This window comes from Leguminivora glycinivorella, chromosome 23 (genome assembly GCF_023078275.1).
Source record: "Leguminivora glycinivorella isolate SPB_JAAS2020 chromosome 23, LegGlyc_1.1, whole genome shotgun sequence".
NCBI lineage: Eukaryota > Metazoa > Arthropoda > Insecta > Lepidoptera > Tortricidae > Leguminivora > Leguminivora glycinivorella.
The window spans coordinates 8,408,207-8,423,795 of record NC_062993.1 but is presented as its reverse complement, the minus strand read 5'-3'; the positions used below and the strand labels follow the sequence as shown (position 1 = coordinate 8,423,795).

Sequence of the window (15,589 nt, the reverse complement as noted above, 5' to 3'; positions counted from 1 at the left end):
CTCAAACTGTTGATAAATTCATCATTTTCATACTAAATTTGATTGTTTACAATTTGCCAATTTGCTATTTGTATCGAACTTAACTTTACAGCCGTAATCTTATTTTAATTTTAGGATTTGAATTCGATCAGGATTCGATATGGATCTAACCTGTCAGTATCAAATGTCAAGTCTTTTCAACCAAAAACATTATTTCCACCAAAGACTTCCGTAATGAATCAAATGAATGGTGTTGAAGGTGGTAACAGGAAATAAAAAATAAAAATTAAAGCGACTGCAGATTTCTTTCAACCAAGTCGATTAAATATCGTAAGCATGCTGTAGGTAACATTAATTTCGACGCAATCAAAACACCGATAAAGTAAAATCACAAAAAGCTCCTAATTATCGAAAGGATTCAAACAAATAAATCAAATCGCAAATATTGTCAGCGGTGCGCGGTAAATCACCAGCCTAATTTGAAACGGATCCGTGCGCAGCGTCAAAATTCAGCCGCGGCACTAATCTCCTAAAGGGCCAGCACCGCTCAATAGGATTTAACAAGCGGCATTCACGACTCCTCATTATATTTTTATACTTTATACCTTTAGTACCCGGCATAAAGTGCGCGATCAAAACGCGCGAACCCCTACAAAAGGTAATTATGTTTTGATTCCTACAAAAAATCGAGTATCACAAAGGAGACTAACGAGATAAGAGCGTGCTAAATCGCTCCCCCTGCGGCCCGCGCGCGGATCAATCCGCGGCCGAACGGTCGATTGGCTGAGCGGAGCCGCCACGGGGGGCGGGGCCAGCCCGGCCCGCCTCGGCCTCCGCCGCCGGCCGCCAGTCCACCTCCGAGCGCCCGCATGCGTACACGACACGATCCCCAGTGACTGTGCTAAATGGAACTGAACGTTCAATGTTAAAGAAACCGAGCTACGAGGAGAACGAAGTGAATATGGCGATAGAGAGTGTTTCGAGGTACCCGAGAAGCCCAGCGGAGGCGACGGAGCCGCCGAAGCCTTCGAGGATCAGCTTTAGCGTGGCTTCGATACTGGCCGATACGAAAGCTAACGAAGAGACTGCTGAAGTTCTGAGGCATCATAGGAGTATTCCTGAGTCTCCTTTGAGACAATCTCCATCAGCTCAGCCGGAGCTGCCGGGTGGGACATCCCCGCGGCCTTCGTCGCAGACGCCTCCCTTGAATTTGAACGCGTCGGCGACGGTGACGTCTTCGGATGACGAGTATGAAGATGGTTCGATTGTTGATGTTGAAGATTTGAATTTGCGGAACGGTCAGAGCGAGGATGAGGAGCGGTCGAAGGAGGAGCGGCTGGGGCCGGTGCGGCCGACGCCGTTCAGCGCGCTGGCGGCGGCGGCGGCGGCCTACCACGGCCTGGGCGGCTGGCCCGGCGCGCCCTCCGTCGTGCCTTCCTTTGGACCCCTATTCCCTCCACACTTCAATGTTGGACACATAACAGGTTAGCTCTTTACAATTATTTAATATGTTTATTTTTGGTTTTCCTAAATCACACTTTTTGAGTGAAAATGTAAAATTTAAGCAGAAAGGCATATTTTTTAATGGACGGCAATTGAAACAATCGGATTTCCCGATTCTGCCTATGTTCAAGCACAACAGTAAAAATAATCAAAGACTGTTTCAGATTTTCTCATATTTTAGTTTTTTTACCTTCCCGGCACTTTTAAAGCGATAATATCTCTAGTATCCTAGTTAAGACTTTTTTCTTAAACATTATTACTGTTTTTGTAAAGATAAACATTCCTTTTACTCGATTTTTATCAATTTTCCATTTAAATTTTTAATCGTCAATAACCGTTATCCAAAAACTTTTCATTTCACCTCGCAATCTCTTACTTCTTAGCTGTGACCAACTTTACTAAAAACTATTCCTGCTAAGTTTTTTTCTAATCCGACATTTACACAATTGGAGTCGCCTTGCCAAAATCCAAAATCACGATTCCATTTCTAATTAGCTTTCGTTTCGAGTTTCTCTTAATTGTTGTCGGTTTTTGCGTCTGTCAGTGATCATTAATTTACCGCCTCTGCGCAGCTCATCAATCATCTGTCGAGTTTCTTGTATCGGTGTTTGTTTTAATGGTTCCCATTTGAGTTATGTCTTTTGGAATACGTTGCCAATCTTGTTTCCGGGATTATTTTGCTGTAACGATTATGGTTTTAGTCTGTTCAATTTTGATTACGTAAATTTATTATATGAATGTTTAGTTGCTGATGATGATGCATGATCAGCTATTTTATCGATATCCTTTGTTAAATTTGATTAATTATCGATCAGATTGAATTTAGTAGGTACTTTCCATTTCTTATTTCACTAAATTAATATTTCCTTTTTCCCAAAAACTGGCTTTCTGACAAATGTTATTTCCTGAATGATTGGCCCTTCCAATTTGGTTTATTAAATATTTTACCGTAATCGAGCACTTACATTAACGTTACTCACGTTTACTTGACAGCAAACAAAACTTTATAATTCCATAGTTATTTGTATGTTCACATAATCAATATTAATATTTTATTACCTTGTATTCTTCATGGTGCCTAGTGGTTCCATGTTATTATTGATAAAAACATTTCCAAGTTCATTTGTACTTATATCATAATTAATTCAACTTATTATAATTAATAACCGCTTGTGTGAGAACAATAATTGTAATTAGTTGAATGATCCGTTAATTATTTTGTTTTTAATTACCTACGTGTTCATATTACGTTACTTAGATTAGGCGCGAATATTATTAGTTATATTAATTACGTTTATTAAACCTACTTAATTAGTAATTTAAGTACTTTGTGTTATCACCAAATTTATGAAATGATACGTAAATACCTACCTACCTACTAAACAATATAATTGAAATATAGTAAAATAGGTATGTTCTTAATAAAATAGAACGCAAATACATGCAAAACAAGAATTATGCATTTAATAAAGATGCATCGAATACCAATCTTGTAATTGTCACCTACTTATATACCGGTTAAGTTATGCAAGACACAACGCTACTTAATAAAATTGCATAGATTTATTATTTATGATATTATAAAATCAATTAGCAACTGCATTGTCTATGAAAATAATCTACATGCGATTAAGAACGTATCACGTTACTATTGATAATAAAACTAGGTATTTTATAATTGAAATTGATATGCAATTTTTAATACATGCAATTCTATTCTGGATAATTAAACAATATCATCCTGATTTCTTCATAATGAAATAGACTACAACAATTAATGAAGAAATGAAATGAAATATTTATTTTCCAAGTAGGCATATTACAATGCGCATATGAACGTCAAATAAAGCTACGCCGGCTCCCTACGCCTCAGCCTCGAGAAGATTTCAGTCCCCCGTCAGTTGGAGGGAGGTATCCATTAAGGGACCGGCAAAAAAGATAAAATTACTAACTTAAAAATGAAGATAAAATTAATAACTTAAAAGTAAACTTTTAAAGCCTAAATAAATTACGGTTTGATGTCGTAAAGATGAATGTACCAAACTAAGCTTTCGACATAAAAACAAAAGTAACCCGTGGATGATGCTGTTGACTTATATTTTGTAATTTATATTTTCTGTAACTCTTACTGTAACCGATATTGTGTAGTTGTTTGCTACCTCTGAAGTAAATAAATAAGATAAAACAAACGATAGTCATCGTCACAAAGATGAATGTATCAAACTTACCAAAGCGTTTGACACGAAACGACAATCGTTTGAATACATCGGATTTGGGAGCAAATGCCTCAAAGTTAGACAAGCCCGAGCAAATCCGCGGAATCCCTACAAACTGGTTGCCGTCGAACCTTGTGCATAAACAACGGAAAACAATATCCCATTCAAGATGGCCGACAACATGGCTGCCGTATAATTGGCCGAAAACGGGAAAGGAGGGTTTTGGGTGAATATTGAAATTTTTGAAACCGATGATAAAATAGATTTATTTTTGAAGTTTTAAGTAATACAATTAGCCATTAGATAACCTTAGAAAGTGACGTCGAAATTTTAATTTTATTTTTATTTTGTTTATTGGGGAAAACAACAGATATAGGAAGATCATACAGATAATAAGATATTGGATTACATAGTAATAAGTACAACCTACATCCTGAGACAATTCCCAATTTTGATATTAGGTATAGGTACTAAAGGTAAGGTTAGGTACTGAAATTGAAATTAGTAGTACTCGCAGAAAACGAACATTCTCAATATTCATTTTTCTTCTGTAAAAAAAATCCTTTAAAGGATTTATATAGGAAGTGCAAGCACAAATTGCTCGCCCTTAAAATTGGTCAAAAAGGCGCCTAGCTTTATCAGAGATGACTACACTAAGATAGTAATTTTGTCGGGTACCACGGCGGGCGGGTGGTCTAGTGGTAATAACGTTAGCCGCGTAAGCGGAAGACCCGGGTTCGATTTCTGGCTCGGCCGCCAGTGGGCTTTGTCGTTTTTTTCTTTCGTGAATGATATCTATTTCAATTTGTAATACAAAAAGTACATTGAAAAAAGTTGAGATAAACAATAGGCGCTTTTATCGGTAAAAGCTATCTCTTTCAGACAACGTTAAAAAGTAATAGGTACCTACTTACTCACTTGGCAGGCGTGATAAAATTTGTTTTGCCTCCAACAATAGCAACGTTGAACCTTAAAACATATTTACTTTATAAAAATACAAAATTAATTCCAAACGATACGAAACTAGGTGAACTGCAGTAAGTAATAAAACGTAAAAAGTAAATTAGCATAATGCCTAGATTGTCAACAGTGGCGTGGCGCATTCGCGTGCGGCGTCGCCATTAGACCGGCGGACCCGATTAGCCGCCAGTACATGGTTATTCAATTACTACACTAATCGTTATTCGCTAGTAATGGGAGTTTGCCATTGGGACTGTCGAAAATTTGTTTGAAATTTTATTAGCACTCAGAATTTTTAGAGGCTGACTTTATCCAGTTTATTGGAGTAACAAGAATAAATGGACTATGCCTATATTTCAAACTGTGTTTTTTCTTGCTATTAGGTAATATAATGTTTCTGATGTTATGTTATTATTTATTCTTACTAATTATTCTTTAACGTAATCCATCAATATTATTTTCTAAAATGATGAAAATCTTAAATAAATAAAATTGTTCGCTTTCTAAAAAAAAATCTCTAAACACCTAAATTTTACTTATACAGTAAAATATATAAACCTTAAATCTATAAAACCATTGCATAATTTAAACAAGAAATATCAGAAGGGACTATAAGGGCGTAATTGCCATACTTCGTTCCTAGAACACATTGATATCGCTATAAAAATCGTTCGTGCCAAATAGCCATTGTCGATATTTGCTGATTACGCAGTTGCTCGCTACATTACCTTTTCAATTCTCCACTCATTCGTTTTGCAAATTATGTTGTGCTTATCAAAGCTATTATATCTTATTTTATTTTTTTATTCCACAATAATACGTTTAGTATTTTCAAATATATATGCTCCTTTTCATTGTAATGAAATGATTCTTGAGTTAGTATGTTTTTGACTGTGTGGGTTTTGTTCTCATCTTGTCCTAGAATGTTCCCGTCGTGCATATTTTGAGTTCCTAGTCCGTCATCATTAACTTCCATATTTTCCCTTTTATAACCAATTATTGAGTTTTCTGTATGATTTGAACACGAGTTGAATTCCTTGCCATTTCGAAATGCTCTGCTTACAAAGGACGATAGGTTAACAGTTAATCTCATTTCAATCACGTATCGCAAACACCCTGCGAAACCAAACCACAACCTTCACAATGCTACTATTGTATATCCTGCGCCATTCAAGTCAGCTATAACTAAGAAAATGCATTTGGAACTTACTACAGTAGTAACACAGCCCAAACTGCAATTTTATACTTCTGCTGTTACGTCATTACTCCTTTCTAGATATGGACACGATAGACCTTAACAATTGACTAAAGCTTAACTCAGTTCTAAACTGAACTCAATTGCATTTAAGTCTAAATTGAAATGAATACTCCCATGGATTTAAGATTGTTTGTTATTGAATATGGCTAAGGTATAGCTGCGTTAATACGACCATTATCCGTACTTTCCTATTTGTTTACGATCCGACATAATGGTCTATTACGATTGTTGAATTACTAAACATAAAGTCACATTGCGTGAACATGGATTGATTAACAAAATAATTACTTAGCTATTGAGTTGTTCGACTAAATTCTATTGAGTTATTGTGATCAGTATCTTTGACCTTGACGTTTTCATCTTTGATTGTAAATCTTAAAAAAAAACTAATATTAATTCACCTTTAACAATATATACATTTTAATTCGACTCAAAATAGCTTATAAGCCATTTAAAGCGATTAAATCAAGAAAGGAATAAGATACGAGGCAATATCAAGCACAATGATAATAAAAAAAAAAACTTAAATATTTCGAGATTCTGCAAATAATACATGAACAAAATACCTATTAACAGTGTCATTAGATTCATTTATGCACCGATAATACTTACTATTAAAATAGACTCACTTACTTTTACAAGTACAACATTTTATTTTCATCGTTTACTCGCTAGCAGATGCTTTTCTCAGAACTATAGAAATAAGTTCTCAAAGGCGATTGCGAGTTACATTCAATAACTTAACCTTTAATTGCATTAGCGACCCACTCCTTAGCCTTTTCAATTGGAGCAGTATTACTTAGTTTTTTTACGGACCTATTACGTGTAGGATGTTATTTTCACCTTTATTTTGATGGTTATTTTTTATCACCAATATCTACATAATTAGAGGCAACGTATACTTCAATAACAAACAATTTAATTTCACACTTATTGATCCTACACATATGCGGATATATGGCACTAGTTTGATTAGGAAAGATATCGCTTTACGATTCTTATCGGGTCTAAACGACCTGAGCTCAATAATGGTCGTTTAGCTTACATGATAATTGAAATTTCGATTTTACGACGTTATTAAATAACAATAGGAAATTGCCGCATAACCAATCGATGTTTTTATTAACCAATCAACTCATAGGAAATATGCTTGAAGAACTATAACAAATGGTAAAACGTGAGGCTATGAAAACGTAGTTAATCAAGAAATAAAACTATGGAAACGGATTAAATCGCGTATAATGAATTTAAAATACATCCCGACGTTTCGAACTCTTTACAGCGTTCGTGGTCAACGGGTGACTGAGGAAAAATTAAAATGTGCAAAAGCTACCCACTTACAAGAAATATTAACGAACCATGACCACAAATAATATAGATTTCTAAGGCAGGATCACACACTATTAATAAAGCTAGTTATACAATATTCAAAAAATTTACCATTACTCTCGAAACGTCGGGATGTATTTTAAATTCATTAGACGCGATTTAATCCGTTTCCATAGTTTTATTTCATGAGTAACTATCGCGATAACCGAAGACAATATTATATAGTTAATCAAGTATAATATACCTACACGGCAAATAATAACTAGCATATTCAATAATAAACAAGTCGAAGTGATTGAGACGTTGTATGCACATATTACTACATAACAAACACTTGTTAAACACACTAAGAAAGAGAAAAGAAAACTACATGGCACCTACGCCAAAAACTGGCATTATTTAGTTGTCAAAGCACACCCAAAGCTACTATAAGCCATGGCAAATGCCGGGATAAAGTACGGACTTGTTAAACATATAATACATAGTAAGAATTAAATTTTATTGACTTTTGTTTTATAGTGAATTTAAACATTCCCAATTTGTAAGTATAGTATGTTATACCAATACAGCTTTCTACAGTCTAACACGATCCACAAGTAATGCAAATTTAAAGATAAATACGTCCATATTTGTCTATCAGAATAACTGAAAAGGCTTATCAGCCAAGTCGGGTCGTTACCGCGCTGTAACCGGAGCTCCCTATTATTGTGCTCGCAAAAACGCAAATACCTACTTTAACCACACTTCATTTAAGTTATACTTTCCTTTGTGTGATATTCAAAGGTCTTTTTTCGCCCGATACTCGCACGATTGCCTCTCCTAATTGGCTGGCCATGTGTTTTAATTCATTTTGCCATAGTTTAACAAGTATTTTATCGACGCGTGGCTCCGCCTGGCGGTGTAACGAAGCGGCTAATCGATTCGTATGCGTGTGAGTCGACTGAGCTGGATCGCGAATAAATTGTTCAATTATTCAATTTTGAATTATTTCCCTTTAATGAACAAAGCTTTTTAGAGCAGATGCTCAAGAATTCTGACCTTTTAGTTAATGTCATCGGTTTTAAGCAGCATATCTTCGTGTTTGACTTGCTGAAACTACAAACAATCCGCATGGGAGGTCTCGAAGATAACCATTCAAATACAAATCTTGATACGAAATGTATATGATTTATTTTCATCCGTTCTTGGTGCAAACAAGATAAGTCCAGTAGCGTCGACTTACCAGCTAGCGCCACCTCTCGAACGTTGACAGAACTAATAAATCTTCAGATAACATCAGAGACGAAGATTATACGGCACTGTGTTCCCATCACACCACCCGTGCTTCCTGCTTTAGCAAATTAGTAAAACACTGAAACATGTCTGCAAAATCAACCTTGTTTGTCCAACATTACGCGTCATAATCCTTTGTTTATTGAATAAGATAAAAGTGGTCTGAAAACACTGAATATATTTTTAGTAGTTCGCAGAAGTGAATGCTATAGTTAAACGGGTCGACACAGAACTAAGCATTGACGTTTAAGAGGCAGTTAAACTTAAACTGCGGTTACGGTTCAAGTTAATATATTGTCAAAGGATTAGTTAAATAGAGCTTGTAATATTCTTTGAAACTTACAGCCTGGTCAATACACTGCATTAAAAAAGAAACTAAAAGACGAACATTACAAATATTTACGTGTAGGTAGGTATGTAGAAATATCAATTTAGCTTTAATACTTTAGAAGTTGTAGCGTGGTCTCAATTTACAATGGTAAGACTTATTTTGATTTTAAACATCACCACTGTGATAATTGATTGTTTAATTGTGATTAACCTAATCAATTACATTTTACAAGGTCAGAAAATACTTCTAAAGTATACGAACTTCAAATGTGACCCCAAGCCATTGACCAATTAGAATCGGCCATTAAACGCACAAACCCCGCTCCTTTTCGGCAAACGCCGCATTCTTTCACGAAAACAAGCTCCCTTAATTGGTCAATTTGCACAGACCACAACACGATCGGTAGCTTTTGAAAACCGAATACGCAATAAACACACACCTGTAAACTACGGGGCCGAGAACGGAGCCTAGAGGGACACCGGACCTGTTTGTAAATTAGACATTCAATGTAGTAGAAAGCATTGTCTAAAAATGTACACAAAGTAGTTGTTCGACAGTCTTATGGCTCATTATATTTGTAGTAAGTAATTAAGTATCTATTGAATTCATTTAAAGATATTTGCTGTAACGTAAAATTTTCATCCAGCAGTATTATTTTTTAATAGATAATATTATCCTTCTTAGGTTTAACTAACTATGAATAATTTTCATTACATAGTGACAAAAACAGTGTTAAATAATTAATACATATTTATTCCACAGGCACCTTTAGCTTCCTTTAAACGACATTTTATCATACAAATACCTACAACTTAGGTCACTACAAAGTCATTGATGACAAAACCGGTACCGGGCTATAAGAATCGAATCATTTTAAAATTACAACCGCCGTACGTAACGACTTTAGAATTGAATTAATCAATTAGCGGAATAGGGCTGTCAACAGCGTTACTAATGGCTATTATTAGATGATTAACACAATTGCGGTTAAGGAAAAAACAGCTGATAAGTAATGTTAGTTTAATAAGTACCTAAATGAATGAAAAATGCTTTTAGAGCTATTGCAGACCAGAAATAAGGTATGAGGAAATATTACAACGATAGTTCAGAAACTAAACTTAAATATTTAGACAATGCAAATTAAACGAGAATAAAGTTTTAATAGTAGAAGCAAGAAATACACTAAAAGTAAAATTACATTAACATGCGGTATAAGCATCACATACCAGATTTACCAAATTATAAGAATTCATAAAATGAAGCTGTAACTTTAATTTGCCGATTTGATCTCAAAAATGTGGAGCCGTTAGTACTTATTTAATCAAATTAGTCGTCGTCTCGGAATCGGGTTTTTACGAATTTTAATATTATCGAGTCATCTGCTGCGATAAAGTGGCATCTTTACGAGCGAGGTTAGCAGCCATTAAACGAAAGCTTGCTACTGTTTTAATGTTGAAGATCTTTTGATATCGCCAAGTATAAAATGTATAATTTTTAACTAATATAAGCGAGTAATTTTTAACTTACTATGAAAGTTTGATATCATTGTTTGATCTTGCTTTAGGACAGTTTAACAGAATTAACTCTTTTAAGAAAACGTAAGCTCATTTAATTTTACGATTGGTAATAAAAGTTTACAACTCAAGTGATTTAAAGTAAACCTTTTGAGGAGCGATTAGCGATTCCCTCGAATACAATAAATTACAGAAAATGCATTTTAATATCGAAATGTGTTATTTATATCCACCTGAGCTAATTAAAATAATCAAGCGAAGCGAATTAGATAATTTGTCATCTAACCGCTCACGACATAAATCGACACAAAATCGAAAAGTCTTAAGTCAATCGAGATTCTAATCTACTTAATATCTTTTGGTAAACGCATTGTTCGGACATAAATTATGACATTCTGCCTTCTTGGAACTATGGAACATTTAAATATTAAGAAATCGGGAACAATAAATTTGCAAATAGCTTTGTGGTGCCGATGTAGATAAATCAAACATGAACAACAGTTTTAGAGGGTTACGCAATTGGTTTTAAGACTCAATATTTGTTAATAGGGAAACAAAACTTAAATACGGCAAATCTGAACTTTAAGCTCAGGTCGGGTATCTAATTAATGATCATAACTTTACAAGCAAGACACAAGGAAATAAGGAACGTCCAACTTGTCTGGCAGCTGAGCTTTTAAGTAAGTTGATTAAAAATAATCTTTGCTTCCTAAAATATCCTTTATCTAGCACGTACTTGTAAGCACACATAGTCTTGAATAGGGTATGCAAAAACCGGTTAACTTAAAAAACCGGTTAATAACCGAGACTTTTCCTTCAAAACCGGTTAACCGGTTATTAACCGGTTTTGAGGATTTTTAGTAAATGGCCGTACTACGCAATAATTACCATTACCTTTAAGAATTCTGATGTTGATGATATCGTAGCAGGTATTACTTGCACGATGAAGATCATTTTTATCCATTTTTAGAAATTTTGTAAAATGCGGAAATTGCTAAAAAAGGCTTGTGTGGTTTGAATGTGATTCGTCAGTTTTGCGTTTTCTAGGCATGTCGCGAAGGTCTACAGCTCCCAGAGCCCCTAGTAATACAAGCAATTGATGTAAGAAAACCAAGATTTCCATTTTACCTTTCTTTTAAAAAATATAGTTTGAAATATACGGTAGACTCCGGTTACAACGACGCTCAAGGGACCGCTGATATTACGTCGTACTAACCGGATGTCGTACAAAACGAATTTCATTTCTTTTAATTAAAAGTAATATCACTAATATCTACATCTCTATTACTAAAACATTTCAATCAATAGGTTTATTTACAGGGTATTATTATCATAATCTTATTTTATTGTGACTTGTTTAGTTAGAAAAAGTCATTTTTAGTATACGTGCTTGCTCATCATTTGTAAGTAAAGCTAGTTTATACGCAATCGAAAAATACAAATTGGGTTCTATTTAGCTTATAAGATTACACCCGAGGGGAACAAATTGTTAAAATTTTAAAAGCAATACTCCAAAAAGTTACATGGCCACAATGTAATCTTGCTACTTGTTGTAGGCAAGACAGGGGGCCGTGCTCGGGTGGAAGTAGCTTTGTTTCCTCAATTTACTAGTAAAACTAAAACGTTGTCGCTCGTCGTTGCAACCGGACTTGACGGACGGATTCTGTGTAAAATGTGTCGTAAAAAGCGGCTGGTCTTTAAAATCGGAGTCGTTATAAACGGATGTACTTTCATACTATCACATACGAAAACCAAATAAATACCTGTGCTTATGTCGTTGTAAGAGGTTGGACGTAAGATCTATGCAGAGTCGTAATAATACTAACCGGACTCTACTGTATTGTATAAAATGTATAATTGAGTAAACTCGGGACTAATTTTTTAAATAAAATCATTACAGATAATAATGTTGTCAATGAAAAGTAATGAATAAATCTTTATTATTACAAAACATTAAATAATTACGTATTTTTGAACCTTTTTATGCCTAATTTCCCAAATTTTGAGAAATAAATACAGTTTCGGTTATTAACCGGTTAGAGACTATAAAAACCGGTTATTAACGGAGGCCAAAAAGTCTCTGTTAACCGGTTTTTCGGTTAACCGGTTAACCGGTTTGCACACCCTAGTCTTGAACTCATATAATCATACTCATAAGTTCGAATTTCAAATTCGGAACTGGCCTGGGTCTTACGAGGCAAGAGGTGAGGATTTTAGCGAAGCTTTCGGTACCTATAATCTTGCGAGTCTATTTTTTTATTCACATAAAGCGATCTAATACATGACACAGCCTAACAAATTCATTCACCTCCGGTAATAAATAACGCAGCACCTAAGCACGGGCCGACGATTCGGCTGTACTCTGTGTCTCGCTCGACGAGGTGGGCCGGCGTCCCGCTGGGCTGTCTGCTAGGCCCTAACATGTTCATTTATTAATATCGAGACATAGCTATGGTAGAGGCGGCAGAATATATGTTTTTAAGTATTTTTTCATTACTTATAATAATAATGCTTTATTTCAGGCCAATTTGCCATAGAGACGTATGGGACATTATCAATGTGAATGAGTTAAATATTGATAAGTACACCTCAAAAATTGTTACATATTTTGACAACTTCCTCGCATGATATAGCAAAAAAATATAGCCAGCATCTTTGGTACAATGCCTCAAGGGCATATTTCATTTATATATTAAGCTAGATACTACCCTGTTTAGTTTTAGTTTGTATATGTAATGTCCAATTGTCCATATAAAATATGTAATGCCCTTATAAATAAATGACCTTGATTATACCATTACGATAATCTCTGTAAAATATAGTGCATTTGTGGCTAATTACTAAGACACTATTTGAGTAGGTAATTGCAAAATGATAACAAAATGCGTTGGTAGAACGTTTAGTAGGACTTTGACTTGTAATTTATGAAACAATTTTATACACAAATGAATTGCAACTCAGAACAGGTTGAAAGGTTAAACATTATACTGCAACATTTTGACATTTGGTCATTATTAACCATTTCGCAATGACAAATCACTCGTTCAAGTGCATATTTATCTTGGTAAATAAGTTCTTGTAACTTTTTTACACTTACCAATTATTTATATTCTAAAGTAAAGCGTATATTCTAGATAATGCTAAAAAATTATTACCAATATCGTAAAAATTCGCAAGCCATAACATAATTAAACAACGTGCAATGATTATTTTATCATTAATTATAATTAGTACAAATAAAATATACGCGCAAATGTCTAATAAGTTCTAAGGCTGTGCGCACACGAGCGTGGGCGTTAGCCCAGCTTCAAGCGGGCCGCAAAGTGGCGTATTACTGGCCGTTTACCATTTCCACCTTAAATACTCAATTAAGTTCAACACTGAGTAATTTACTGCGATTTCGCCTAGAATTTATTAGGCAACATTACAATATGCGAATTTAAAACGCTATTTTGGTTGTTAAACGCCCACAGTAACCTAATTGTATGTTCCCGTTGCTTTCTAACTAGTAAAAAATTACAACACATTTTAAATTTAATGATTGATTAAAGATTAGTTTTAATGTGTTAATTGTGTGATTAATTAGTCGATTATGGGATAAGTAATACTGTAATGTGGGCGATGGACAAGCAATCTGTCACTGCAATATCTATACAGGGTGGAAAAATCGAGTGCGACATGGATGGCAACTACCTTAAATATTGTAAATAGGACATTTTGCGTAAGGGAGACTTTTCTTTGTTTATAAAAACAATAAATTCTGCATTTAAGGATTTATGAAAAATCGCTTGCCTCAGTCGGGACTCGAACCGGTCAAATATGACAAAAAATAACGTGCCAAATAATGTGCCAAATTTTCATGGCCTTCCGTTATTCTGATTGTTTTTGTTATTTAGAGAAAAATGAACCTTATCAGTAACTTTTTCAAACTGCATCATAAAATACGGCACGTTATTTTTTGTCACATTTGACCGGTTCGAGTCCCGACTCCCGACTGAGGCAAGCGATTTTTCATAAATCCTTAAATGCAGAATTTATTATTTTCAAAAACAAAGGAAAGTCTCCCTTACACAAAATGTGCTATTTACAATATTTAAGGTAGTTGCCATCCATGTGGCATTCGATTTTTCCATCCTGTATAGTCTATACATAGTATATACACGAAGTGTGGCACTGAAACTTGAGTAGTTTCATGAGCCTACCCCTTTTGGGAATACTGGCGTGAGTTCATACACATTATAAATTGCGGAGCTGTCAATAAAGTCTCAATTATGTCACCAGAGTAATAATTACAATTAATGAGCGCTATTGTGCACGTAGCTTTATTAATTAACTCGCAAAACACGTATTTATTAAATTCAATAACTTTTTATTCCTTTATTAATTGGTCGTTATGATAATAAAGTTGTTATGGTGGTTATTAATTTTCTCACTAATCATATTTTATGTCGATAACGATTTTTTTATGCCCACGAATTTTATCGGTTCTAAAATTGAACTTTGTAAAATGTTGTTTACAATTCACTTGCTACGTGCTTTGTTTCGAATAATTTGACGTAATTGACCTTTTTGAGATAATATTATGTACCTAACCTTTAACAAATTGGCTTCTATAATTTATAGTCTGTAGTCAAAGTACCTATAAGTACCTATAAGTACCTATGGTATAATAGTTTCTATTCCTGTACCTATATTACTAGCGTTCTGCACTTTTTAAGTAAACTTTTTAAGGTTAACTGGAAGAGATCCCTCAAAGGGCCTTCGCCTTTATACTTCACATCTGAATGTATGTTATTTTTAATGTGTTTTTGTACAACAAAGAGTTACTACTACTAGTACTACTTTTTAGGTCAGTATTTCAAATGCCTAAGAAATACTATCTTAGATAATTTGAGTAATTTGATTTGGTTAGTAATGATTGCAGTAGAGATTCATTATGACACAAAAAATAATTTGACATCGATATGTAATGAAATAATATTGGCTTAATGCAAAATGATGTTCTTAACCGGAAACAATCATTTAATCAATCAATTAAACATCTTAGAACTATAATCGTCTGCCAAACGTTGCATACTTTAAGTACAGTCACCTGCTATAACATACACAATGAAAATCGCAAGAATATTTTATTTATATTATTTATTGAACCACAAGGGTGCACACTGCACAGACGCCATTTTTTTCTTTATTAATTTATCTCTATATTTACAAAAAATCTTCTAAA

At 34.4% G+C, this 15,589-nt stretch overlaps 1 protein-coding gene across 1 annotated transcript in view; it reads left to right on the top strand.

Moving 5' to 3' along the window:
- Positions 1-473: 473 nt before the first annotated feature.
- Positions 474-15,589, top strand: part of LOC125238319 (muscle segmentation homeobox-like) — a 28,114-nt gene continuing 12,998 nt past the window's right edge. Inside the window, exon 1 of the mRNA XM_048145618.1 lies at positions 474-1,463. Within this exon, the coding sequence (XP_048001575.1) occupies positions 902-1,463 (562 nt within the window). The 5' untranslated portion in view covers positions 474-901. The remainder of the gene's footprint in view (positions 1,464-15,589) is intronic.